The sequence below is a fragment of the Nicrophorus vespilloides genome, unplaced genomic scaffold, assembly GCF_001412225.1.
Source record: "Nicrophorus vespilloides isolate i.1.1-1 unplaced genomic scaffold, Nicve_v1.0, whole genome shotgun sequence".
Lineage (NCBI taxonomy): Eukaryota > Metazoa > Arthropoda > Insecta > Coleoptera > Silphidae > Nicrophorus > Nicrophorus vespilloides.
In genome coordinates this window covers 64,156-91,691 of record NW_017095735.1, presented here as the reverse complement: position 1 = coordinate 91,691, position 27,536 = coordinate 64,156, and the positions used below count along the sequence as shown (strand labels likewise).

The 27,536-nt window shown below is 41.7% G+C and overlaps 1 protein-coding gene across 5 annotated transcripts in view; it reads right to left on the bottom strand.

Moving 5' to 3' along the window:
- The window catches only part of LOC108561465 (homeobox protein homothorax), a 72,947-nt gene that overhangs the window by 5,616 nt on the left and 39,795 nt on the right, over positions 1-27,536 (bottom strand). For 4 of the 5 annotated variants that reach the window (XM_017919411.1, XM_017919436.1, XM_017919428.1 and 1 more), the window contains exons 7-11: positions 26,834-26,957; positions 19,957-19,965; positions 9,688-9,795; positions 5,499-5,647; positions 3,512-3,588 (exon numbers count right to left, since the gene is read on the bottom strand). In XM_017919411.1, the coding sequence (XP_017774900.1) occupies positions 3,512-3,588; positions 5,499-5,647; positions 9,688-9,795; positions 19,957-19,965; positions 26,834-26,957 (467 nt within the window). The remainder of the gene's footprint in view (positions 1-3,511; positions 3,589-5,498; positions 5,648-9,687; positions 9,796-19,956; positions 19,966-26,833; positions 26,958-27,536) is intronic. The other variant, XM_017919445.1, reaches the window with a different exon arrangement.

Genomic DNA, 27,536 nt, shown 5'->3' with positions numbered 1-27,536 from the left:
CTTATTTCCGCGGATGATTGCAATATTGTGTCGGGGTGGCGGCTGTACAGGCATTGTATCAGGCGGGAGTCAGGTGCGATCGGACCGCGAGATATACGAGTACGCGTGTTAATTTGAATCGGAGAGATTACGCACGTACGGGAGGCGGCGTCACGAAAGTATACTACTATATATATATATATAGTAGGTGGGTGGTGGATAGGCGGGGGACGAGAGCGCGCTTCATTGGAAATCCTCGTGCGAGCTGCCGCCTCCACCGCTGCTGCTGCTGTATGGAAATGTTGGTCAAATATATCATTCTGGCTTGACAGTGCAATTCTCTTATCTGCGCGCCGCCGGCTCGCATCCCCGGGGTTGCTGAAAAACAGGACCGGGGGCGGCAGCAGGGGCAGGGACGGCTGCACAGGACGAGAGTGGGTTTAGATGGAAGAGGGAGAGAGGGGGCAGAGGGGAGCGACAGAGGAGACGGCGGCAGCAGTAGCAGCAGCAGCGCCGACACGGCCCCAAATTGCAAACAAAACAATTCGCTTACACTACTCAAGCTATTTCATGATCGAATGCCCTGTTTGATGGAACTTGAAACCCGATTTCTTTACACCGCCCCGAAATGTGTACACATCCTCTCTGCTATCGATCACGTACATATGCATACGCTTAATGGGATCGATCCCTGTTTTTATTCGGTTCCCTCCTGCAGGAATTGATCTAATTGAAATTGCATGCGAAAGTATGCGCGCGGAGGGCGATAATAAAGAATGAAAAAATCCGACGAAGGGAATCGGGGGGAGGCGGCGAAAACAAATCACCGGCTCTCGGGGCATTAGTAGCGAGTAATGTCATCAACGGTGCAAGAGAGAGAGAAGGAGGTGGAGGATGGGAACATCGCCTCTGCCTCCGCCTCCTCCGACTCCTTTGCCGCCGCCGCCTTTGTTAGTCCAAATAAAGCAGATAGCTTTCCGAATCTACACCGCTTCCATACAATCCAAATTGCATCAGGGCTGGTGTTAATGGCCCTGTCGGAATAATGGATGGAATTGCATTAAAATGTGATCTGCATGGCGCGCATACATTCCGTGGCGCAAAATGTAATTACCAGAAATACTCTCCAATTTTTATTTCATTTTATTATTACAGTCGTCCCATCCCTTCTGCGCCCAAACAATTTATTTTTCGCATTTATTTATTTCGTATTTATTTGTGTGGTACGTAACCCTATTGCATTTTCGTATCCTCTTATTTTATATTTCGAAGCAACACACCCTCCCCCTCCCCACCGACATTATTTATTGCTCGCTGCGTGCTCACTTTTTCCCCATATTTCGACGCAGGTTTTCAAGGCATTATTTATGGGGCTTTTCCCACTTGGCGCTGCGCCCCGCGTATAAAGAACGTATCATGCTGGATGGAGCTGTAATCCCGAAGCCGTGATGTATTGACGCCACAACCTCTGCCACCGCCAACGCCTCCTCCGCCGCATCCACCAGAGTTCTTTTCAATTTCCAGGTACAACGTATCCAATTTCCAAGCAGCTCTAAATCAAAACCTAATAAATTCGCGCCGCGATGATTTCCTCGGAGGGCGCGAGTCCCTTTTACATCGGTTAATTATACAACCAACTTAAGGACTGTAAGTCATAGAGGGAGAAAGGGAGAATTGAAGAGGAAAAATTTTGAGGTAGTCGGATGATTTCCTCGGAGATGAGACAAGGTGCGCGGATTTGTAACTGCGAGGTTCTTTTACGGGATGAGGCGGCGGCTGCAGGTAATCGCGGGACGCAGTTAGTTAATGTATAATTACAAGAGGCTCGAGTACACTCAAGGGCTGGCGTGTCGAAGGGTTGTAATGATATCTCTCAGTTCATCTCGCATTCTCGGTCTCTTCTCTTTCTCTCCCTATTCCCTATTTTCATTTCCTGCTGCAATAGTTCATTAAAAAGGTGTTTCAGAGGCTATTTGGTAAGCTATTAGGTGGCCTGATATTACTCCTCAGAGGGCCATTCGCCGGCGGCGGCATCCGACGACAATGAAACTCACTCGTAAATTGGCGGAGGCGGCAAAACTCGCTTTCTCATTCTCTCTATCTCCCTCTCTCTCTCTATCTCTCTTATATATATAGAAATGTGTGTGTGTGTGTATGTGTGTTGGGTAGAGGAGAGGCGGAATTAAGAAATTCGAGCGAGAGAGCGTCAATGCGGACTTGATAAGGGCTCCCCTCGCGAACCCAACCGGGCGACGATTTATCACCGGGCCGCATTAACCCAGGTGAACCCCTCACACTCCCACGGCCCCGAGACAATGTCCCCGCCACCTCCGCCTCCTCCTCTGCCGTCCCCGAACGGTAATGGCATGGTGCTATGAAAAATGATGATGACATGGACTCGTGGCGCACGAAAAAAAAAGTGAGTAGAAAAGTAGGAAACTCTCTTGGGGAAAAGCTCCTTGCATCGAGTTGTGTATTTGAAAAAATCTATCCCCAACCCAGAACGAAAATCCTAATCTAAAAGACTAAAATCTGACCGTATTTACTTTATCAGTGATCGTTATTATTATATTGACTATGCAAGATGTTTCGCCTTTGCTTTTCTATATTTGTTTGTTGCAGCATTAAAAATGGACGATCGAATAGTGTTTGGGTATACTGCGAAAGCGGGCGGAACGCCGCAAAGTGAAGCACCAATATATGGAGTACACGTCGTTGGTTGCGGCGGCCATTTCCGCGAAGAGCAGACAGTAATCGCCCTCTTCAGGGTCGTAAACAGGGCCGAAATGACCGTCGAGACGGCTCTTAATGGATTTCGGGTCCGCACTTCGTCCCCTCACTTGCTTGGAGAGATAGAATAAAAGAGAGAGAGAGAGATCGGGGACGGCGCGCAGCACGCCGCCGCCCCCGGCCGTGCATAATACATGAACGCAAACACAACAATTACCGCTTTTCCGGCAATTAACTGGAAATTACACCTTCCCTCTTTGCCGTTTCTTTTCGTTTTAGGAATTTCCAGTCGCCTTCATGCGACGCGTAGCTTGAATCTAAGAAGCTCATGGTTATTAAAACTTTAACACTTACTTTATGTTATTTCTAACTCTAACATTAATAGCATATACATATCGATTATCAATCATTTAATTTATAACAATTTAATCTTATTAATAAATATTTAGTAAATAGTAATTCAGTTAGAAAATGGAAAACCAGAAAAGTTGATATTGAGATTGATTTTGTTGACTGGATGGAATTACCGAAGTTTTGGCATCATTTCAAAAATATTGTGTATTTGCGGAATATAAGTGCGGGAAGAAATCGATTGCAATTAACGCGTGCGCCAGAGTGCCATTTTCAGCTGTAATCTCATTTCGACGTGGAGGGTGGCTGAAAATCTAATTAGCGGTGGTACCACCACACACCGGATCGATTGATCAATTCCCCTATATTTATGGGTTTTAGCGTACGACAATAAAAGGAGAGGAAAAACCTAAATAACAGAAGAGAAGGCGAAATGTGTATGTGCACTCACCAGTTATTGACTTGGAGTATCGTGAGGCCCGTGTCCTGCGCCAGCTGCTTCTTCTGGTCCTCCGAAGGGTATGGATGCTGCAAAACAAAAACAATTATTAATTCATGGTCGACCCCAGAGTACATACATTTATATATATATATATATCTCATTCCATCTTCATCTTTCGATCCATAGACCTCCCCCCCAGGAACGGCAATCTCCGTAATTGGCGCGCGATCCAATCCAATTCCCCGGGAAAACAATAGATGCAAGAGGGTGGCGGTCTCCGCACAGACACACACTAATAATAACTAATGTCCTCTTTCCCTCTTCGGGTGAGTGATTGCTGACTCGTTAGCAGGTCAGCAATTCCGAAGAAGTCCGCAAATTGTGTTGCAACAAATACGAATGGAAAAGAGGAATCCGTGATTTAATTCGTTTCTGCTACCTCCGCCACCCCAGACCCTTGAGACTCATAACCCCATCTCCGGTGTTCGGTGTAGAAATTTATGTGCGCGTATGCATAGTGATTTTTATTATTATGTTGGGAATCCGCACGAGCACCGGCCCACCCCTCCCGCAGCATCATTTGCTTGCAACTGGGAAAATTGAAGGGCTCACCTTCTTCGGAGGAGAAGAGAAAACGGAGCAGATTTCAATGCACCCGTGGGGATGCCGAGCATAAGATAGAAAGCAAAAGGAAACGAGAGAGAAAAGGAAGAAAAAGAACAACGAAAACAATTTTGGGGCAGGAATTTTTTTATGATGAGAACGTATTGCAGGCATATAGGGATGAAAATCCTCCACGGATTTAGCTCCACTCAGGAAAAGGGAGGTTTTTGGTAAGCAGGACACATGTCGACGGCGGCAGCCGCCGTCGGATAAACTAGGATAACCGCGCGCCGGAAATATAGCCCGACCGGAAATGGAAGCTCGTAACCGGAAAAAAGGACGCTGCTCGTGCTATATATATTTTTTTGCTTCTCGCCGCCACCCTTCTCTTTCCGCCAGACATATCGAAATAACCGTAAAAGTCGAGGGGGTTTCTTTGCGGTTTCTTTGCAGAAGGAAATATCTACAAATAAGGGCGTGTATGTATATGTACGGGAAAAAAAATTACGAATATTTTCGTTATTAGCTGAAAGAGAAAAACTAACTGCAATACAGATGTAATTTTATTTTTCTTTCGTTAGCAGGTTTTTTCACGTTGATTTATCGCGTCGGGCGACACGTGGCGGTAATTGCCGCGCGTAACTAAGGCGACGCGTTTTAATTAATATTTGCGAGTGGCGGGGGTGGCGTGCAAAAATAAAATAGAAGTGAAAAAAAAAACAGTTGCGGGGGTGGATTAGCATATAATGGGGACATCGGGTGTAATTAACGGCGTTAAGATGGCGCTGGTGGACAGGCGCGGGAGCCTCATCGATCTGGGGGTGGCGCACATGCACACACAATATCCGATAGCGGGATTAGCGCGGAGGGCTTAATGAGTCGTGCAAGTAAGCCGGGATCACCTCGTGATAGCGCCGGGTCCGATGGGGGCGAGGGTGATGCATTGCTCTTAAATATTCAAAGGGGCTTCTAACACACCACCACCCCAACACCGGTCAGCCTTCAGACTCGATGATGCTGCCAGCATCACTAACACCACTAACCGCCCCACACTAGGTGACAATATTTGGTGACAGGTGAAGGAGATCTTTAGGCTGCGAAACCGCCGCCATCTCTGCCACCAGCAAATCTCCCCGGCCATTGTGCCTGCACTTTAGGCCCTTGTAAACTACATGTAAACACAATGGTATGGATATCGCCTACTTAAACGGCCGTGCTGGGAATCCAAGTGCGTTGTAAGGAACGGCCATGCAAATCCCTCTCTAGAGTCGGAATAACTTTTACGAGATTGCTGATGGCTATCTGAGCGAATGGTCCCGAAGAATAAAGAGAAGTAGTAGAAGAAGCAGAAGAAGAAGGAGGAAAGGGCTTTTTCGCTGCTCTCCGTTCTTACCGTGAGGTGCTGGAACAGCCACGCTCTGAGTATATTCGTGGCCACTTTCGGGAAGATTCCGCGCTTTTTTTGGTTCTTCTTGCCGTTCGTGTCATCGTCTTCCTCGCCCGTTCCTTCGCCGCTCCCGATGCTCGCATTACTGGCATCACCTAAAGAGAAAACGACCACATTATACACACCATCCAGAAAAATAAAATCAAGTCTAAGGGCAGGATAGCAATGAAAGATTTTCGGTCTCTGATGCTCCGATCGCAATCCGGGGACCCATAAAAACGTAATCTCATAAAAGATTCATCCTCATCCCACACACAAATACACACACATGCATGGATGCATACAGAGAAAATGAATATCAATCGTCTCTCGCAAACACATTCTCAAAGATTGGATTGCTTTATTCTATAAATTCACCGTTCTTCCGTAAAATTAAATATAAAACACATTTTTGGCAAACGTTCGAAATTCTGATACATTTACATATCTAATGTTGCATTTGCACCATGCGTGATATTAGAAATAAATGTCATCTTAATACTTTGTGTACCTGGCACACAGACATTTATGTTTTATGTCGCAATAGTATTTCAAGAGAAAACCAATAAAACTTAATTTTAAGTTTATTTGAACCCAATTCAATTAATTTGAATTAAGATTATTATGTACTTTTTAACAATAAGAAAAAAATAAGTAGGTTGCGCGAATTGCCGAAACACAAAAGGGTGGTGAGAGTTGTTTGGTTGTTTAGGTTAAACATTATTTTTTACGATGCGGGGCTTGCAATGCCACGAGAAAATAAGGGTGGTTTCCGAAGCTAATTGCAACGTAATATTCTAGGATGCATTATTTTTTGTTCTTTTCTTCTTTCGTTTGTCAGTTGATACCTGTTTGTGTGTGTATGTGTGTGAAAATGAATAATTTGTGGGCACAGGCCAACACACGAAAGGTTTTTGGGGGCTTACACGCCCCGAAGACAGCGGTTGGAACATATATCACGAGCGGATGGACTAATGACGGGTCACGTCAGTCATCCCATTGGCTTCGAGCCGGCTCATAAAAATATTACAAGTTCACCTCGTGTCGGCTTTGTGGGATTCCAATCTGACGTCTACATTCCGCGACCTTATCGACTCCACATAGCGCTCTCTGAGTGGATAAAACCTTCCTCTCTTCTTTCTTTATTTTTTCTTCTTCTTCACCCGCTGTACTTCTTCTTCTTCGCCTTATTCATATTCTTCTTCTTCCTCCTCTTATTCATCATTTTTATAGTCTTCCCTCCTCTGGTGCGCTCTCCTCTTGTTTTGATGCTCTCTCTTGACCGCGGGCTAATGCCTTATTATACCGCGCCATTACGACATTTACATAAATTATAATAATTTTATAAAAAGGTAATTTCTATATAATCTTCTCGTGATGCGTCGTCGTTGCGTGGCGAATCTTCTGCTCTTTTCGGCGGCGGTTGCGACAACGATGGTGGTGGTTGTGGTGCGTCTCCTCCCTGGTATTTCGACGGTGGTGCAATGACCCAGCCGGCAGTAGAGGCTGGGGCAGAGCCATAGTCAAAACAGACTTAGCGTGTTTATAAGTCGCTGGCGCCGAGAGCGTCGTTTCGACACCTGCTATTCCTCGTCAGCGTCGCGGTTGTCAAACGGCGTCGCCGTGGCAGGAGCAAAACAAAAGCTAACAAGCTCTTAATAGTAGTCGGATATGTGTGTCACGTGGACCCAGAGTCGCGTTCTCTAAATTTAGTCGCGCGACCAAATCTCTCCTCCTCCTCCTTTTTCCATTTCTGTTTTTCTTTTCTTCATCAGCTTCATCTTACTTTCCCGTTTGCCTTTCCTTTTTCTTTTACTTTCGGTCCCGGACAATTTATTATAACAATTTATAAATATAGAGTGAATGGATGCATTTATTGTCGCGGGGGCCGCCCATAAATTCGGTACCAAATCGGTAAAAGGTACCATCCCCCAATCCCCGCGCCGCACCGCTTGCGAAGAGGCCTCTCTTTAATGATGCGTTTTATGTTTTTGCACGACGGACATTATTTTAATTCGGGCCCGTTGGCATCGGTCCAGACCCCTGCGCCACATGTTTACTGCTTTGGCACAGTGTTTACGCCGCGACGGCAATTGCTATCACATGTGATAACGAAATCTCTATAAGACCTTGTCCAATTAGCTCTAAATATCTCTCTCCCACCCGTCTTTTACGTCTTCTACATGCAACATAAATAATTCCGATCTCTCCCCGAAAAGAATCACCTAATCTAAGTTTCTCTAAGCCTTAATCATCATTTCGCTTTATTTTAATTGACATTTATCCTAAACACAAAAGCATAATTTTATTCATCAATTTGATATAATATTATTGAATTCTAAATTTGATTCCATCGAATTAAACATTACTAAATACTTAATAGCAACTAGTTGAGTTGATGCACAACAGAAAGTTGTTTTTGGTGTCGAAAGCAATGCAACAACATCTGATTTCGTATTTCATTTGCATATTTCGTCTTTTGCGTTGTTGCTTGTATTTGTTGTTTTCTTGTTCAATGGCCGCGGGAATTAATTGAGACAACAAGAGGCAAATTAGTGCTTAGTGGTGCAGCTGCGGTCACGCTTTGTGATCCCTTGCTCTGCTTTGATATGCGGAAGAGAATTCTCTGAAATTTATCCGCGCCATGCACAAAGATTATTTTAAAGTTGCTTCGCTTGAAATCCATCTCCTCGAAGAAAGAATCTTAGCAATTTCCTATACACAATTCATGTTTTTTTTTGCCTCTTTTAGTTGGAATTGTTAATATTTTATTTAGTAGACTTTCAATTTCTTTGTACATAATGAACATAATAAAATATATGATTTTATAAAATAAATTGTAAATTATTGAAAATGTAAAATGTCGAGTATATAAGGTATTTTCATCTCGTTTTTACGAATACTTGTAAAATATACTGCTTCGACATTTATGTATATTTTGTATAAATCGTGTTTATTTGAACATCAAATCTGATAAATTGAACCGTTGCAATGGATGTGCTCAAAATTTTTGCCATATCAAAAATATTTTTTGATTAAATTAAATAAGCGTGTTGAAATGAGTAAACAGCAGAGGAATTAAGCATGTCTACTGTATTCAGATACGGTCTGGAATGGAATTACTTTTTGTTTGACAATTAAATGGAGATTTGAGGATTTATGTGTTTGTTGATCATTAAGTTTGTTTTTTTTATCCCGTTCATTCTCTGCGACTTTTTGTTGTGGGGGAGAATAGTCGGATTGGCGGGGGATTATTCGTAATTTGAGATCAGCTGCATTTGAGAGAGCGTTTGATTTTTTCTCTTTTTTTTTGTGTGTGAGCGTGTGTGTTGTTTGGGTCGTAGCCAGAGGGTGGCATAATTGGAATATTTCGAGCCGACGGTGCTCTTGCGGTACGTTCCGATCGTGGACATACACACATATACAGGGAGACACAATGGGAAAAGGGGGCTGTCATTTGCAGGACGTCGGATGGATGTGAGAGAACAACGAGCATGGAGGATGAAAAATAATAAGAATAATATTTAAAAAAAAAGGAAAATCAAGCAAACTCGAGATAAAGGTATGGATGGAAATTGGAAGGGAAGGATATGATTTGCGGAATATGAGAGATGTAAAGTTTGTCTCCGCGCTCTGGTCTACTCTTCTCTTCTCGTCTACTCTCCTGATGAACGACAAGCGCGCGGCCAAGAGATGGGATGAGAGGAGATGCGATGTGAGGTGAATGAAGAGAGGAGAGAAAGAGAGTGAGAGACGAGAGAGCCAAGGTAACAATTACGGGTCCATGGGAACCAATTACGGGCCGAGTGATGGATGACCCAATCAGAGAAGGGCCTATACTGCACCACCGGCAGGTCAGCGGAAAGGTCAAACCTGTGAATGTGTGTATCGAGCGCGCCACTCTTGGAGCCGCCGCAACGCCTGCGCGCCCCCTCGCGCGCCATGACTACGAGGCGGGAATGCGGCGGTCGCCATGGCAACCGCGGGGCCCGACCCACACGGCGGCGGCGCGGAACCCGCGAAGAGGAGAGCCGACCCGAGCCGCACGGCCACAGGGAGAGAAAGAGAACGGGATGCAGAAAGAAAGCAAGAAGGGAAGAAAAACGAATAAAAGAAAGGGCTCTCTCTTCTTACAGGAGTCGTCCCTACTACTCACCGGGGCTGCCCAGGAAGACGGAGGAGTAAAGGACACCTCTCCTCGCTGCATCGCTCGTCGCCCTCGCATCCGGTGGTGATGACCATTCTCTTCGCGGACACCATTTACCTAAGCAACAAACAAACAAAAATAGTACGATTAAATCAAGATTTTCGAAGAATTTAGATTTCACCTAGTTTTAAAAAAAGGAAGATGGAACAAGAATAGGCAATGAAATTCCAACATCTTTTACTCGCCCATAATATTGCGTTTACCGACCACCCGTTGAGCAGGAATAACATAATCCGGCGGAACGATAATGAAACTCCCGACGTCAAATTGAACGGCCGTGTTATTGCCACCACCGAACACACAGATACATCCACCCTCGGGGTCTTTTCGTTTTCCTCGTCATCTGTTTACCATCGATTACCAGTCGCCACCAGTCATTTTCTTTTTCAACTGTTAATACAATCAATAATAAACACTCGTACATTTTACCCCAAACAAACTGGTATCCTGAACTCTTACAACATTCAATATACAATACACGACAGTTTAATTGTTATATACTTTATTTTTGAAAAACAATTACTATTAGTAATAATTATATTAATTACTCTTACTTATTTTAGTAAACATTTTAGTATTTTCAACATTACTTCATCAAGCTCAGATTTATAATTATTTGTTGCAAACAAATTTAAATGATATTTTTCTCAATAAACTTAATAAATCATTTTAAAATTATCATCTTTTTGAGGTATTAAGTAATTAGTTCTCCGAGTAAAATCGTAATAATTTGGAAGTATCGCTTGCATGTAACAATGAGGTGTTCGTGGCGATGGCTGCGATGCATCTTCTGCCATTGTTATTTATGGGAAAATCGTGTGCGCTAGTAAAGGAAACGATTATGGTGCGGTTTCGGGGGTTCCCCCGGGGCTCCGGAATGTGATTTATGTGCGATGCAATTGGCAGCCGTCGGACGTTTCGGTTTTCCGACGGTCGTCCAGTCCAATCCGTGGATGATCCGACGTCCATGGATGTGGGGAAAATGCGTCCGGGCGCGAAAAGAAAATCTCCGAGATTTAGTGCTAGTTATTAATCGGGGCCCGGTTGCGCGCCGCCAATTAGCGTCGCGCGCCACGAGAACTCTGTCATACTAAATTGTGATGAATCATAGCTGCTAAATCATCTGGGGCGAAAACCAAGAAATACCAGCAGCCTACGTCTTGCATCTTCTCGATGCTGCTGGCTCGCATCCCATATGCTTACCCATCTCTCCTTCCGATCTGTTCGATGTCATCGCTGAGATTCGCGTTTTAATTATCGTCTGGGAGATGTGTTTTTATGGGTCATTTTCGCTGATTCTGCTGTCCCCCTTCGATGCTTCCCATTAGTTCGTATGGGGGTTTCAAGGGGGAGAGAGAGAGGAGGCAGGGTCATTTAACGCCGACGGCGGCAGCTGGAGATGAAGAGAGCCGCGTCGAATGGGAGAAGAAGAGACAGACGGAGAGGCGAGGGTGGTTTTGCGCGTCGCGATTTTGATTTACGAATAGAATCGACAGCAGAATCCACTCGTGAGAGGGCGAATACTATAACCAATGGCGTTGCGATGCCCCGCAGCAACCCTGCGCGTCCGCACCACTCTTTCTTTTTTCTTTCGTTCTTTCACTCTCACACCCACAATTACAACTATATTCCTTTCCTCATGCTCGTCAATTCGCAAAACTCAAACTCATCTCACACTATAACAAGAAGTTAAATCTCAAATTAAAATAATAATCACTATTCAAATTTCATTAAAAATTTAATTACGAAATCCTTCATGGATGTAAATTTCATTTTCATATTTTTCATGGACGAAGAGCAAAAAATAATACGCTTACTTGCGCATACTCAAAAATTGCAGAGATGTATTTGCAGAAATATGCTCAAAATGTTTATCTGCGATGCTTTCAAGTCTAGGATACGAAATACACAGAGCGTTAGCAAATTGATCAAAGATTTTCGAAACATTTCTCAACACGTACCAAAGAGATGTTAATGCAATTTAAAGTTACTTAACTTGCATTCGCAACAATATTTGATGTTTTGATGTATTGTATAATGATTATATTACGTTAGATTGAAATAATTGTATTTTTTGTCTGTAATCAAAATAATGCATCCATTATTTCAATAATGAATTTTAAATAATCTGAATGCATTACAATTAATAAACGAATAATTTTAAGTTTTTGTAATTTCATAATTTTATAAGAAAATAGTCTAATTATTTATGTTCTTTTCATAATTCTTTGCAATATTTGTAATTACTGTATTTTCTCATTATTTCTTCTCGTGTCCATTGTAAAAATTGTTTCAAACCATTGAATATGTTAAAATTAATTTTATTATAAAATCCAACAAATACGGTTTCATTTATTTTAATCTGTTATTTCTAGATTCTAGATTAATTTCGTTTGGAAAACGTATAAAATATAAAGAAAAATACTGAAAATTTCAAATTAAACGAGCGTGTTTGTTCGGCATTTGATCTCGCCGTCGGTGTCCCCCTTCCAACGCATCCACACTAATAATCCTCTTGCACAGATCATAGGCATTTGCGGAATTGTCCATCGGGTCTGATCTCTTTATTTGGTGCGGTTTGAATGCAAGCCTGTGCAAGTGTGCGATTTATTCGATTCGGGTTTTTAATGCCGCGATTTATGTGCCCCAACGACGAGATGAATGGGCCCTAATGTCCTAATCAACGCGTTAAAGAATTATTAATATTGTTGTAATCTCGAGAGCTATTATTAAGTGAGCATTATGTGGAACCCACACACACACACACATATATATATACAGTGTAGTGTGCACACTTTCGGGCCTACTCTCGGACACGTGGTCTCGGAGTGCTTCTGTTTCTCCTCCACTCGTGCTGCAGCCTTTAATTATTTATGTCGGCCCACCCAAAAGGGTTGTCTTCATTTTCTTTTTATTGCAATTGCTAATTTCTGAGATGGTTTAAATCTTTTAAAGTTATGTGTGTATGTATGCGCGTCTGGAAAGGAAGCGGAGATTGGTGGGGGCGGGTATCTTGCGCTGCTATTCTTCTGTCGCTCTCTCTTTTTTTATTTCGCGTCGAGTGGCAAAAGTGAGAAAGGGATGGGTGAATGGTGTAATTTAAATCCATGGTCTGGGGAAGATAAAAAGGCGCGATTTGTAGCCGGTAACGAGGGCGCGGTCGTTCCAGTGTCCATCAAAATCGAGAGGAGGGCTATCACTGGAATAGACGCCGGCGGTGGTGGCGGCGGTGGCGGGTCGGGGGCGGCGCGGCTGCGCACCATCGACGTATGCACGTTCGCTCGCTCGCCATCTTGCTCGCAATCTCCCAAATGGCCGTGGCGATAAGCGGAACGGTAATTGTAAAATGCACATCCGTGAAATTGGGTGAGCGAAGCAGTCGCGCGGGCGTCGCGGCGCCCCATCCTCCCTCCAGTCATACTCCATCCCTTTCCCGTCGCATACTATAGACCAGGTCATAATATAACCATCTCTATCTCACACACACTCACATATTCGGTCAATGATGCTGCATGCGCCGTTCCTTCTGCATGTGGGATGATGATGAGGACGGGGTCGTAAAAATCAGCTGGGGTCCTTCGGACACATAAAAACGTCCTCATAGTAAAGTGACGTTTCGGTCGGCCCGGACAGGAAAATCGATACGTTTACGTCATCGGCAGTTAGTACCAGCACACACAGAGTCACACACACATAAATGTTTCTGACAGGCCGCGGCACCGATAAAATATCTATAGATACACTCGTACACATACACACACACACACATTTATTTACCAGCCGATATTATTATAATGTAATCGATAAAAGCAGACTGCTTTCAGCTAACAGCGATGGAGACGAGGAAGTGACTTGCGAAGTCTACCCTTCTCACTGCACTTTACAACCCACCACCTGGTGGATTTATAAAATACACTCTCACATGCATACACGAAACCCTAATCATCGTAGCCGTAATGATCGTCATCAGCTGGAGCGCCATTATTTTACATGAACACGCGTTTATTCATTTTCACATTCTGAAAGCCTTCCTAACCGAAAAAAGGATGGCAGTATACACTTTTATAATTCATTGATGGACACAACATGACCAAACCATCATATTTCTATTACTGACTTCACTTCAATTTCGGATTTCATAAATATTAAAGAAAACAGAATAAATATACCGAAAATTGTTGATTACTTAATAGTCAATTGTCAAATCTTAAATTTTAGCTAAAATATTATAGTATAGTTATATTTGAATTAGTTTTTTTTTTCTAAATAATTTAATTTATGTTTTGATAAAGATCTGCAAAAATACGTGTTTCTCTTTTTAAATAAATTTTAACGAGTTCAAGTCACGCACTTTTGTAATGAATTTTTGAGATTTCTTTCGGTGCATCGAAAAATTAACCGCTTGTCTGTAAAGTGTGTGTTTGTGTAGTTTGTCTGTACGCAGAGAATGAGTTTGTATTATTATCGGGGACGGGGGAGCAGACAAACAAAACGAACGGAGGCGGCGCGCAATTAACCGGAGCTCCGAAAGCTTCCTGCATTGCGCCTCTTATTTAGATACTAATGACTTAACTACACATTACGCTACATTGTAATTAATGTTAATGCCTTTATGGGTTCAGCAGCAACGTGCTAATTAATTATTCAATAAAAGTGAAGAATTGAAGAAGGCATCTCGATAATAATAATTTCGGGACGAGCGAAAGAGTAAGTAAGTGATATGCAAATGTTGATCCGCCCGGCCCTTCGTCCTCAGCTGCCCACCAGGTGAACAGAAGAACCACGCGAGGTTCGCATTAGCCGAAACCAAAAATAATTACGGCGAAATTGCCTATAGCCTCGATGATGATTCGCATGACAGGTACGGTTTTCGGGTTGCATACGCGCTCCCCCCATTTACACACAATAACACGTGTAGGACCGAGAGCGGACGACGATCATCACCATGATGATCATCGTCGTCGTCACATGCGGAATAATTTCACTCTGAATACATTGTAATACATAAACATACAATTACATTAGCCTAAACAACTGTTTTGAAAGGCGCTTTTTCGAGTGATGCCCCCGGCCGCCGCATATTAACATCCACACTCCATTCTGAATCTGTTGAATATCATTCGGATTATGGAAATCCCATTGTGCCTTTCAAATAGATCCGACTCGCAGATTACCCATCCGACAATGTCTGATTTACACATTAAATACCTGCGTTTAATGCACACCTCCACCTGATAGAATATTGAATAGATCTTTCTTGTTTTTCTCCTTCTTTGAATTAGCTTCGCTTTAATAAATTGAAAAATAACAGAGTATTTGTAAATGGACGCGTGTGCGTGCCCGATCGATCAGGGCTCGTCCTTGTAGATGATATTCGTCCTGAAAGTCCCGTCTGATGTTCTACTTGTGTGACATGCGATTCACCTGTTAGCAACTCCCATGTGACTGTAATGCGCGCACCCCCTAAACAGATTTTAATGCATTGAAACAATGACTCGAACGTTATAAAGAAAGATAAAGGGAATTGATAATAACGGGGAGAAGTCAATCCAATCGGTGGTGATAATGAACGGAAACAGCCTAAAGTTGATGGACAGTTCAACACTGCTTCGAAATCGACAGACCGTTCGCGTTGGTATAATAAGAGGCATTCAGGTCAGACCCGTTTTTCCTGCTGCTCCTCTTCTATCAATTTACTGCTCGCCATTAATTAATGAAATTGTTCTAATTGACTCATTAACGGCCCCGCACATTAAATAATAAATTCTACAAATTGATTTCATCCATTTATAGACGCCGGCGACGCTTTTCCTAATTGCCGACAGGAAGAAATACATAACTAAATAGTGAGCAAAGCGGACCAATTACGATTCACCACCTAGTTTTTCCACGACATCATCAGTTTCGCGACCTTTCCTAGTTTTACAGTTACTATTGACATAAATATCAATTATTGGTAATGCAAGGATCGAAGGTGTTAGTAGCGTAGATGCGTACATGTATAGATGTGTGTCGTATATATGTATATAGAATTTGTGTGCGGCGCCGTGTGTTTTGGTTGTGGGATATTAGTGTTCGGAGCACGGGAGGCTAATAAGTAAATGATGTATGATTCTGTGGACTGTAAATTACTGGCATATCAATACGCCACTGTTTAATTATGATATAGCGCCTATCTCAGTGCAGATATATTTATACTCATTTGCATGCCCAGGAATCACTCGCCACTTTACATAATGTCCATAAATAATAAACACACACATACACACACACGCGCGCGCGTTTTGCTCTCTCTCACTCTTTCTATCTATTCCTCCGTCTCTCTCCCACCCCTCTTTGCAATGCGAGTGTGCTTGCATTAATTACTGCCGCAATAAATAAACGTTAATTTATTATTTATTAATATCGTATCATTAAAACCGTTTTACACATTTATTTATATACACAAATGATGATGATAATAATAATAATAGTCATTGATTTTTAATATTTCCCTACATGAACGAAACGGAATTTTCAACATTCCATTACAATATTTAATAATTAAATGCATTCTCATGGTTACTCAATTATACTGTAATAGAAATGTTATTAGACTTCGAGTTTATTAATAGTAAATAATTTTAGATGCTTTAACAATCAATTCGAATGATTTCATCAATCTGTTAAGTGAAGAGAATTTTATATGAAATATATTTACTTAAAGTTTATTTAAAGCATTACTAGATAAGTGACTTTGCATAGTTAATTTGAGGTTGAATAACAAGATTAGCACGTCTTTACGCTAATAATTGTTTCTAATCCGAGCGTTGCGTCAATTCAACTTGAATATGTTTTTATTCTCCTTTCAATTCTAGAACTTTATTTCAATTTAAATTTAACGTAACTAGATAATCAATGCATTCGAATGTAAATTTGTAGTATGAACTTGATGAATTTTCATTATTTTGGGTAGTTCAAAATTAATAGATTTGAAATTTAAATGGCGATAAAAGTGATATCAAAATGATTGTCTGAATTTTTACTGATTTTTCTTGTACATGACTTTCATGAATTACGTTGATTTTTTTGTCAAATATTAGTAAAATACTATTATATGTACCTTGTTTCATCATCAATCTGTTAAGCAAGATTGAAGTTACGTTACATTGGATGTACTTCTAAATTGTCCAATTTCAGTCCATTCGGTTTGGAGCGTGCAATTCTTTTAGGTTGTTGCTCATGTGCTGGGTGAGGTTTTAATAATTTGACGGGGTTGCAAATTGAATTCCCGGAGACGGTTTTGGGTGGATGTATGTGTGTGTATTTTGTATGTGCAGGGGGATGCGATCACGTAATCTATTTGCGGGCTGGGAAACTGACGTGCGCGGAACCCTAAACGGGGCTTAGACGAATACGACGTCGTGTGTGTACGTTTCAGCGGGGGTGGCGACAAAAAAAAGTAGATTAATAACCGCCCCCGGATAACGGCTAATCTCTTCTGTTGCGCGCCCAATCACCTGAACCTCGGTGGCAGGATGGATCATATCCGGAATACCAAATAGCAAACAATTCCTGCAATTATGGAAGGAAAGCGATGCGAGGAGTGGCAAGAAAGGATGCGGGAGAGCTAATTTTGGGGTCCACTTTTATTGTTTGTTGTAAAATGCAAATACACGAGACGAAGTGTAGTTTTTAGCGCGGTTTTAATTACACAGGCGTTAAGTGAACACGGTCTGCAGTGGCAACAAATGCGCGTGAAATCCGAACGGCGGCGTGACTGTGACTGACGGGACCCGGGCTGTGCGGTCACGGGGGCACACACCACCAACAAACACAACACCAATAACACCTACAACAACAACAACAAAAGCCGAAACCTTCCTTCTTCCTTCCTACCTTTGGAAGTACTACTACCGCTCCACGCACACGGCAATGTGCCATTTTCTCCGGCTTCACCGATAGCTGTTTACATCTTAAATCATTCTTCTGTTCGCGGTAGGTCCATGCCGCACACCTTCTGCCTGGTCTTCGCGTTGCTTTCTTCCATATCTCTCTCACTCTCTCTCAAAAACATAACATTTCATTTTCTGAACAACAACAAAAAAAAACAGGTGAATTTGAATGGCGACGGAGAGAAGAAAAGGACAAAACGCGTTTGAGCTGAGAAGGATGTTTGGTTAAGGATAACGGCTATTAGATTGTTCATTAGTTCATTACATTTTAATCGTTCGGAAAACAATGCCAATGCGCGCCTCCTTCGCCTTTGCGTGCCCCGTAATTACGCCATGACAAATTGACGGGGGAACGAATTACCGAGACCTACAAAAATTGTTCCTGCCCGTAATTCCACCTCAATTATTCATCTTTTCTTTTTTCGTATCGTTTTGTTTTCCTTGCGTCCATACACATCACACCAAATGCACCGCATAAACTAAATCCTTTCCAAAAGCAACTTACCTACTACACACACAATCAGCCTGCTTGTTCACTTTTCAATTCAGTTTATCGAATCGCTGAAAACATTCACTGCACTTTTTTGTTTGTTTATTTTTAAATGCAATTGTTGAACGCTTCTGTAAAACCGAATATTGCAATTAGAATAAAATATTCAGAAAATAACAACATTCTGTATATAATATTTCCAATTATAATTATGATAATGTTCCAACTCAAGTTCCAATATTCGCGACTACTTATTATTTAATTTTACCGATTATGTTTTATGAACTGATGAAAACATAATAAGTGCAACTGTAAAACACTCGAACTCGAAATATCTGTATCAATTTATGCAATAAATCAACATTTTGAAATTGATTGCTGTAATAAATAAATGTAGATTTAACGACTTTCTGAAAACATTTCATTTGAATTTCATCTATATATATAAACTTAAATAATAAGTCATTTCAAATATTAATAAGTTTTTTCACAATATTTTATAATTTGATTATAATCAAATTATAAAATATATCGTTAGAAATATCAAAGCGCTAAATTTCCCGATTTAACAATTTGTTTTTCTTAGCGTTGAAAGATATATTGAAATCGTAGACTCTGATTATAACTGATTGTTTTCTACAATTTTACATTTATTTGTATATAAATTTATGTAATTGGATGTACCTCAAATAATATATCTATAATCAATATTTTGAAAATGCGCTCACAATAATAATTATCTCAACTGTTTTGTTTCTATTCAAATTTAAAACGCGGTATCAGCTGATGGAATACACGAGTGCTTACTATTAATTATTAATAGTGCGAGGCACGGTTTGTTAATACAAGAAATTGGGTCGATAAACATTTCGTTCATTATTACTTGTTCTTTCTGCTCACTTATTTTTTCTGTTCGCTTGCACTCTCCACGCTTCTCATTTCTTTTCAGCTCTCGTTCCCTTGCCCGAATCAATTTATAAGCCACGAATGAAGCGCTCTCTTTCTCTTTTCCTCCCTCGCGCTCCTAGTGTATTATAAATATATAAGAAAGGCTAAATATACATCGACACGCAAACCCGAACGCCACGATATAATTTCAGAGGAAGAAATAATAATAATACAAGGAACAAATAAAAAAAAATGTAACAATACGGCAGAAAACTGGAGAAAAAATAAGGGCGCGAGCAGTCTATTTTCAGCCCGTGAACGGAAATTATCTTAATTTGATTTCAGTAAAAAAAGTTTTAAGTGAATTTTAAAATATTTCAATTATTTTAATTTCAGTGATGAAACAATTGGCTAGAAGTCTGCTTAGAATTGGCGTGACTTATGCGTTTTTATGTATAATATAGTTTATAAAATAACATAATTTTTATAAAATGTTGTATGTAATGAGGATTGTTGTCCGTACTTGAAATCATATGATTTTTGTATCTTAGTGTATACAAATAAATTTAAGAGTACGTTATTTGAACGTAGAAGGTCTTGATTGAAGTTGACTCGAATAAAAACGTATGTATTGAAAAGCAGCAATAAAGAAACTGTTTGTTTTCTTTTTTCCAAGAAAATAGCAACGTTTATTTTTCAATAAATTAACTTAAAAAAAAAAACAAAGTAATCGATAAAGAAGAACCTAATTATAGTGTCGTATACAGAGTGTATTTTGATTAAATTTCATTGCCTACCTTCTAGGTGACATAGATTGGGGGGGATTTAGGAATCACTAACTAAAGTTCACTATCTAGTATTGTTGAAGGGGCATCATCATCATCCGGGTTGCGTTAAACCACTTACCGATGGCATCTGAAACAGAAAGAAGAGATAAAGTTAAATTAGATGGCAGTTCTTGCTCTCCTCTCCTCTCGTTTCGTCTTGTCTCGTGTTCCGTTCACGTTTCATGACGTTTCCCCGTTCGCTTTTCGCGAAACGGAGCTTGCTTTACGCGGTATTTATTTATTTACTTATTTACGAGTGAGAAATGTAAGTGCGGGTGCGACTCTTCTTCTCCCTATTACGCGATGAGCCAGACACGCACCATCCTCTTAATAGCCGCCACTCCCACTTTTGGCACGACGCGAACTCATTTATTTTTTGCCTCCTGCGAAAAGGACGAAAGCCAGGCCACTCGTTTCCCATCCATTCCTTCACTACTCCAACGCGGCCATGCATCTTCCATCATCCTCTCTTATTATTTTAACTGTTAAGGGCTGTTCAGTTTAATTAAGTTTCGTAATTAGTTCTGCGCGACTGTTTGTGCAAGTGTATGAGTGTGTTCTGTTGTCGTGTATTTGGTCCAAGGCGAGGCGGATTGCTACGTTCGCCGCGCCCCAGGTGATACACACACACACACATTCTCTCAGAGACGAGCGTTCGTACACATGCACACATACAAGACAAAGTCGCGCACATGCACACACGGTAATCCGAGCAACAACTCCGCAAGAGCACAACAGATTTTTATCATGTCGAAGAATGGAATGCATCAACGTATTATTATTATTTAGATCAAACGGCCTTTGTCTGCCCCACCGGTAAAACAATGAGACCCAAGAGAGAAGTGGAATCAGAATCATCACAGATTGCAATTGCAAGTATAAATACGGACGCAATGATCTTATCACCTAAACTAATTACATTTGCCGATCAACTCAATTCCCGAATTCGTCTTAAGCACCGCGATGCGTATTTGAAGTGAGATCATCCTCAACGCGTAATTCTTTTATGATGCAATCCCCAGGTTCAATCGCAGTCAAAGATTCCTCTTCTATTGTTATTTACTCGCGCAAGGGTGTCGAAACTGTATGTTAATAAAATTGATGGCGTATCGGTCGGCCGAAGGGATAGTTGAATGGTATGTAAAAGTCTTAATTCAGGAGGGTATAGAGGATACAAGTGGTCCAGACGGTATCGTTCTCGGAGCCCTAAAGTTTATAGGCGGCCGGAACGTGCGAATAAAATGGGGGATGGCGGTTAAAGGTGGGGAAAGACAATCGCAGAAGGATTTGAAGGTCTGATGCTGTTATTAATCTTTGGGGTGTTGGCGTGCCGTCGAGGTGTGATGCAGTTAGACGGGGCGGACCCCGGGGTGTTATGGGCCACGGACATGCACGGGAACTCCGCCACCTGCAACGGCCAGCAATTGATGATGGATCGCACCTTAGCACTTTATTATTTAATAAGGGGGCGGCGAGTAATTGGTTTCTTCCTTTTTATCCCCCCGGTCTTTTATAACCAACAACCACCACCCAATCTAACCGTCCACCCAAAAACAGTGAAAACAAAACAAAAAGCATGCAGAAGAAGAGAGGATGGAACCCAAGCTTTTGCATACCATTTTGGTAGAGCAAGATACGTTGTTGTTGCTTTTTGTTTTGTATCTGTTTCGTTCCGGCTGATTCGTATGCCGTTTCTTATTTTTTTCTCCTTTTCCTCTCAGATGGCTACGGCGGCCGCATTTGGTAGGCGGATTAGAGGAGTCCACCCAAAACGGGGTTCGATCATTTAAATATAGCGGTGCGGAGATCTGCAGATAGACATGTCGGGATGGAGAGAACCGACTGAGTAGGAGCGAGAGAGGACGAGTCGCCGGCCGATGGAATGTCGGCTTCGGCTACGACCAGTTTTAGCACAAACAGAAAAATTGGATTCCAACACACTGCACTCTGCCGCATCCACACACTCTCAAATCAAACAACAACAACAACAGCAGCAGAAGCAGCAACAACATCGAAGGCGAAATAACCAAAATTCATTCTTCCCCATTAGATGTCATGCAAAATTTGCACGTTATTCCGGAACATTTGCATCTCCCGAAGACGCCGTAATCTTAATTTGATGGAAGCAGACACATCAACTGCTCCCTTTCATGCGGAAAATTTCCTTTAATTAAGGAGGAGTCGGTGGTGTCTGTCTTTATGCGCGCCGACACCTCGAAACCGATAAGGATAAGGAAACGACGCCCTCCGACTGAAACCGCTCGCATCGCTTCCTCCTTAGAGAAGCCATTGTTCTAATCTTGCCATTACAATTCCATCAAAGCGTGCGAAAACAAATTCGAAAATTTTGCTTCTGCATTCACCACACGGAGAAGGAGAAGAAGGCAGCAGCGGTATGAACCCTCATTCACTTTTTATTCCCTCTGCTCGTTCTCGGAAGCAAGAATATAAGAAGAAGAGGAATGGGAGTAGGTGTCGCGAATAAATTGGTAACTTTAATTAAGATATTGGACGAGCGATGATATTCTTTTGTTTCGTTTCGGGGACGATTCATCATAGCGCCCTGCCTGGGCCCGGCTATCTCGCTAATGAACATTTTAAATTGCGAAAAAGATAACACCGACTGGTGGCGCAGCGGAGAAAGCGAGATAGGACACTAGGGGTGGGTGCAGCCGCCGCCCCTTATCTTCCCGGCTATTTATACTGCGAAGGGTCGCCCTGAATTTATATATATTTATATATGTATATATATATATATTCTGTTCTGTTTCCTTTTTTTTTTTTCGCTCTTTCTCTCCGTGTCTTTCTTTTTCGCTCGCCGTTTTAATTGAAAGTGCGACTTGAATAAATGAAGAGCAAAAGGAGAGAATACAAAAATGAATAAATACGGAGGCCTTTACTACTTCTTAGGCAAACACTATAAAATGTGTCCTGGCTACAAAGACAAGCCGCCGCCGGATCAAACGCGCCCGTTTTATATATTTATCTACGTTTTATGATTAATTCGAACACACGCACGATTATTATTATTATTTCAGCCCGGGCTAAACAACCCAAAAAGCGACAAACCGAATAGGCCATCACCTCGGTACACCAACAAACACAGTTCTTCATCAAAAAGAGGAAATGCCGCCAAATCAAGGACTACTGTTTGTCTATTCTCTATTAATGCATTCATCTCAAAGTCTCTTTTAAGATAATTTCTATAGAAACATGAAAGTTTTAACGAAGCGGATTATGAATTTAATATAAACATAAAAACTGTAAATACCAGTTTAATGGAAGTTTTAGAAATTATGATGATAACTATCGTCAAAATTAGATTCGTCTATGCTAAACTTGTATAGTAAAAGAGACAGGAAAAAGTGGCGAACGATCGAGGGTTGATTTTTTTTCCTTCTTCTATTATTATATTTTTTTTTAGGCGAGTATGTTTGATGGGGGAGGGTGTTGTTTGGTATGGGATCCGATTAATCTGTATGCGGACGTTTGCTGATGACGGGTGCGATATTTTGAATTTCAAATGGGCTGGCTGTGGAAGTTTTTTCGCACGCGTCCGTCCGTCTGCCCGTGTACCCTGCGAGAATTACACAAAACGCGCCCTCGTGCAGCATTCTCTCTCGCTCCCTTCGGGCCCTTATTGTGTTGCCGGCGGGTCCGTTGTAATGGAAAACAACGTTAAACTGTGACTCCGGCAATGGGGTGAGGTAACAATGGGGCGCATTACACGACTTGCGGCATTGATAACAGTAACCACCATGAAGAAGACATGGACGGGGTGAAGAGGCGCAAAAAGAGTGAGAGCAGAAAAGAGATAGAGTGGGAAAGGACATGTAGACACACACACGCATCCACACAAACGACGATCGCCCCAGTGCAGGGAGGACCACAAAGGGTCCTTAACTGAAGGACCTCTTCGGAAACTCGATGATGCGATACACGTCGATGAAACCACCACCTTTTAGTCATCATCGATTGCGTGAATCTGCTGTAACTGGTTGTAACCGCAGTGTGGGGTTGTTAGCGTTTTCTCCTTTGCGGTTTTCAACTTGAAGCGGTTCTTCCTTTCTGTTCCTCATCCTTGGGCTTGTATATGAATGCATGTATGTATGTAAGTATGGGTGAGTGTGTGCGTTCATTCGTTCTTCTGTTTATTTCGCTTTTAAATATTTACGTTTAACAGCCCTCCTTATCCGTGGGTAAAAATAAACCACAAACATCCACACACATGGGGAATGGGCAGACCGCATTTTACAAACACTTATCTCGAAGCCTGCGGTCGCGCCGCAGCCACGCAGATTGTCTTTTTCCGCCTGGCTTCGCTTCTTCCCCCGAGAAATGTTGATGCCACAGCAGACGCTGCCGCCGCCGCTGCCTCCTCCGCACAATTTTTGAACTTAATCCTGCTCCAACTTTCGCGCGAATATTGTTAATGGAAATTACATACCCAACCCTCCCTCGAGTCTTAAGACTTTCCTAATGGATGCAAAGCTATGGGGAGTGGGTGAGACGGAGGCACCGCATTGAAAAGAAAGACCCGATTTATGTATTTTTCTTCGACATATCTTTGACCCTTTCGGCGTTCCGGGTCACCGACCAGAAACCCAATTATAATTCCAAGATAATCATTCTCGCATTTTTTTTTCCTTCTACGCTATCACATTCTCTCTCTCTCTCCTTCTCTGTATTTCTCCGTTAATTTTATATGTACTTTTCTTACTTTAAGCAGATTATTATTCTTTTAATTATTCAATATTTATTTGGCCTCACAAAGAGAGCAACAGCAGAGGCAATAAACATGTTGTCGCTTTCAATTAGCACAATTTGTCGCGGCCGCTGAGTTATTATGCGCGACGGTTTTCAATTTCCGAAAGACGACCCTCGACTCCACTCCTCTTCTCCAACAGAGTTCATTCATTTGTTTATATTGTAAATGAATTATTTATGCGCGAAACTGCGTGATTAAAAGACAATAACAGCCGCTGATGTGATTAACGCGCCGCACCGCGCCGATAACCCCGAGTCCAATTCCCATCAACTTCTTGGAATGGAACAAAAGCGCATCGTCCTTATCGTTCGTTGCATTTCAGAAATAAAAGAAATAACAAAATCCATATTGCAAGAAAAGAGGATACTAGTACATTAACACTTCCAATATACCATAAAATTGTAATTCAAATAGTTCTTCAATAATAGGAGGAGAATAAAATATGTTAACGCACGTCAATCACAAAAATGTAAAAAAACGAGAAGATTCTATTCACACAAAAAAAACTATTTTATAAACCTGTTTAATGGCATTAAATAGATATTGTCGAGGAAAATGCGGTTTGCATTTAACGTAAACAATGAAATAGAAATAGATGAATGAATGCATTCTGTTGACAGGTTGCATGTTGGAACTGTCGTAATAATAAACCAAAAACGAAAGGCAAAAGATTGAAAGCTTTTTTTAGTAATTCATACCGAAAGCATTCCAAGTTTGCTTAAATAAAGCAATGTTATTTTTATTATTTTTTATTTATTGCGATAGAATTACAGATGAGCATCGATACGTGTTTGAATTGATCTGAATAATGTTCTAACAATAAGATTAAAAAATTCTTTTCCAAAGGAACAATTTTGTTTGGAATGGATGCTTTTGATTTTCGATGAGGCTGTTAAAGTATGTTAAAATGTACATACATTTCATAGTTACGTAGATTCTAGTTTGGATGAGGGCGGGGGTTGTAGTAGCCGCCGCCGCTACTGCTGCTATTGAAGCGGGTTGCCTGTTTATCTGCAGAGTTTGTGCAATTAAAGCCCGTTATCGGACGCCGGCCAATTTAAACGGAGTTCCGGATCGGACGGATCTCTGGCCGGGGGGGCGACATTCAGCTGTATTTAGTGTCCCCCGTCTCTCTGATCAACATCAGTCGTCCAGATCAGTCATATACCCCGACAAATGCAAACGCCACAGATATGATACAAATCAATACTGATGCGACGTCCGACTTGTCTGGTCTCATCTCAATCAGAAACATTGAAAACACCTCTTCTGTAAGACTATCGCAGAATAACAGAACGATCTACTTTTTAGAATGGGTACGAAAAGCGTAAAAGTTGAAACCTCATTTCCACCGTACATTCTTTCTTCTTGTTTTAGTGCGTGGGTCATAAAGTTGGTCACGTGGCCGCATCGTAAAGTTTCATTAGCGACTCTGAATTAAACTAATGTCACCACAATGTGTAATTGTGTACACAGCCAACCACCTCTTCGTAATGTGCAACTCGATATATGTTCGAAATGCGTGTATGTTTCTCTCTCTCTCTCTCTCTTTGTGTATGTATGTTGGATATATCTGACGCACAAATCTGAATTTATTACGGCCGCATTAATGCACGTCATCGCATGATCATAACTAACACGCGTTATTTTATACAATTACATCGTCCTGGACTGCTCTCTTTTTTCTACTCATACATTTTTTTTCGTGTGATTCCCTCTCGAAAATGTCCCCGATGTAATCGCTGAGCGACGAGTAATTAGCGATCATTGGGGACCGTAATGGAATTGAATGAATAGGTAACGTCTCTAATGAAGAGTTCGCGGGCGACTCTTCTTCATCGGACAAAAAAAAAATAGAAGTTACATGGGCGATAACGCTAATGGCTAAATCGATAAAAGGTCATTAAATATTACATTTGCCGTCCCCGAAATCCCAATTTCATTAATATTCACATAAACGCAGACATGCAGACACACACTCACACACGCACAGAGGCAAAAAGCAATTTTTGATTCTCATAAGCGACTCGGATGGAAGATGATGGCAAAATGGCTCTATTATTCTTTTGTCGTTTGCTTATTTTTTGTTGTTGTCGTTTTTGCTTTCTCGAGTCGGCGGGGCACGTCTTTATTTATTGTATATTTGTTAACGATGATAAGAATGAATAAATCATGAGTTTTGACTTACCTGGATCTGAACCGTCGATCGTCTGCTGCGAGGATGGGGGCTGCGAGAGGGGGCCCGGAGTGCCCGGCGACCTCACGTCGTCGTTCACGGGGCCCCCGTACGAGAGGGACGAGGAGGGCGGTCGCTGCAATCAGAAAAAACACTGATGACACATAGTCTCATCTATACACTCCCCAGCATCGGCCCCATTACCATACCATACCACCCCCAACAAATAATAATAATAAAAAAAGAAATAAAACATGCATGCATACACAAAAAAAAATAAAATATTAAATATTAAGAATACACATATATGTGATGGAAGAAAAATGGAGACAAAAAAAAACTTGACTTCACTTCCTGATGTGTGAGTCGTCCCGCTTGGGGATTGCCACTCACGGATATTGAAAGCGCAGGGAGGATGAATATTATGTGCTGTACGTGTGCGTGCGGTCGGGTCCCCCGGGTCTCAGTTGCGACACGACACTTCACTTTAGGTTGCATTGGCCCCCCCTTTTTTGCTCTCTTCTTCTTCCGAAGCGAAATATGAAACCGATACGTAATGAGACTGAGGGAGGAAGAGGCGGAGGACTTGACACTACCCACGATCCATGAAAAAGAGAGAAAGAAAAACAAAAAAAAAGCGGAGGCTGAAGTAGAAATCCCACAAGATGGGAAAACAGAGCCCACCATTCATAGCCCCCCCAGACGAGGTCAAAAA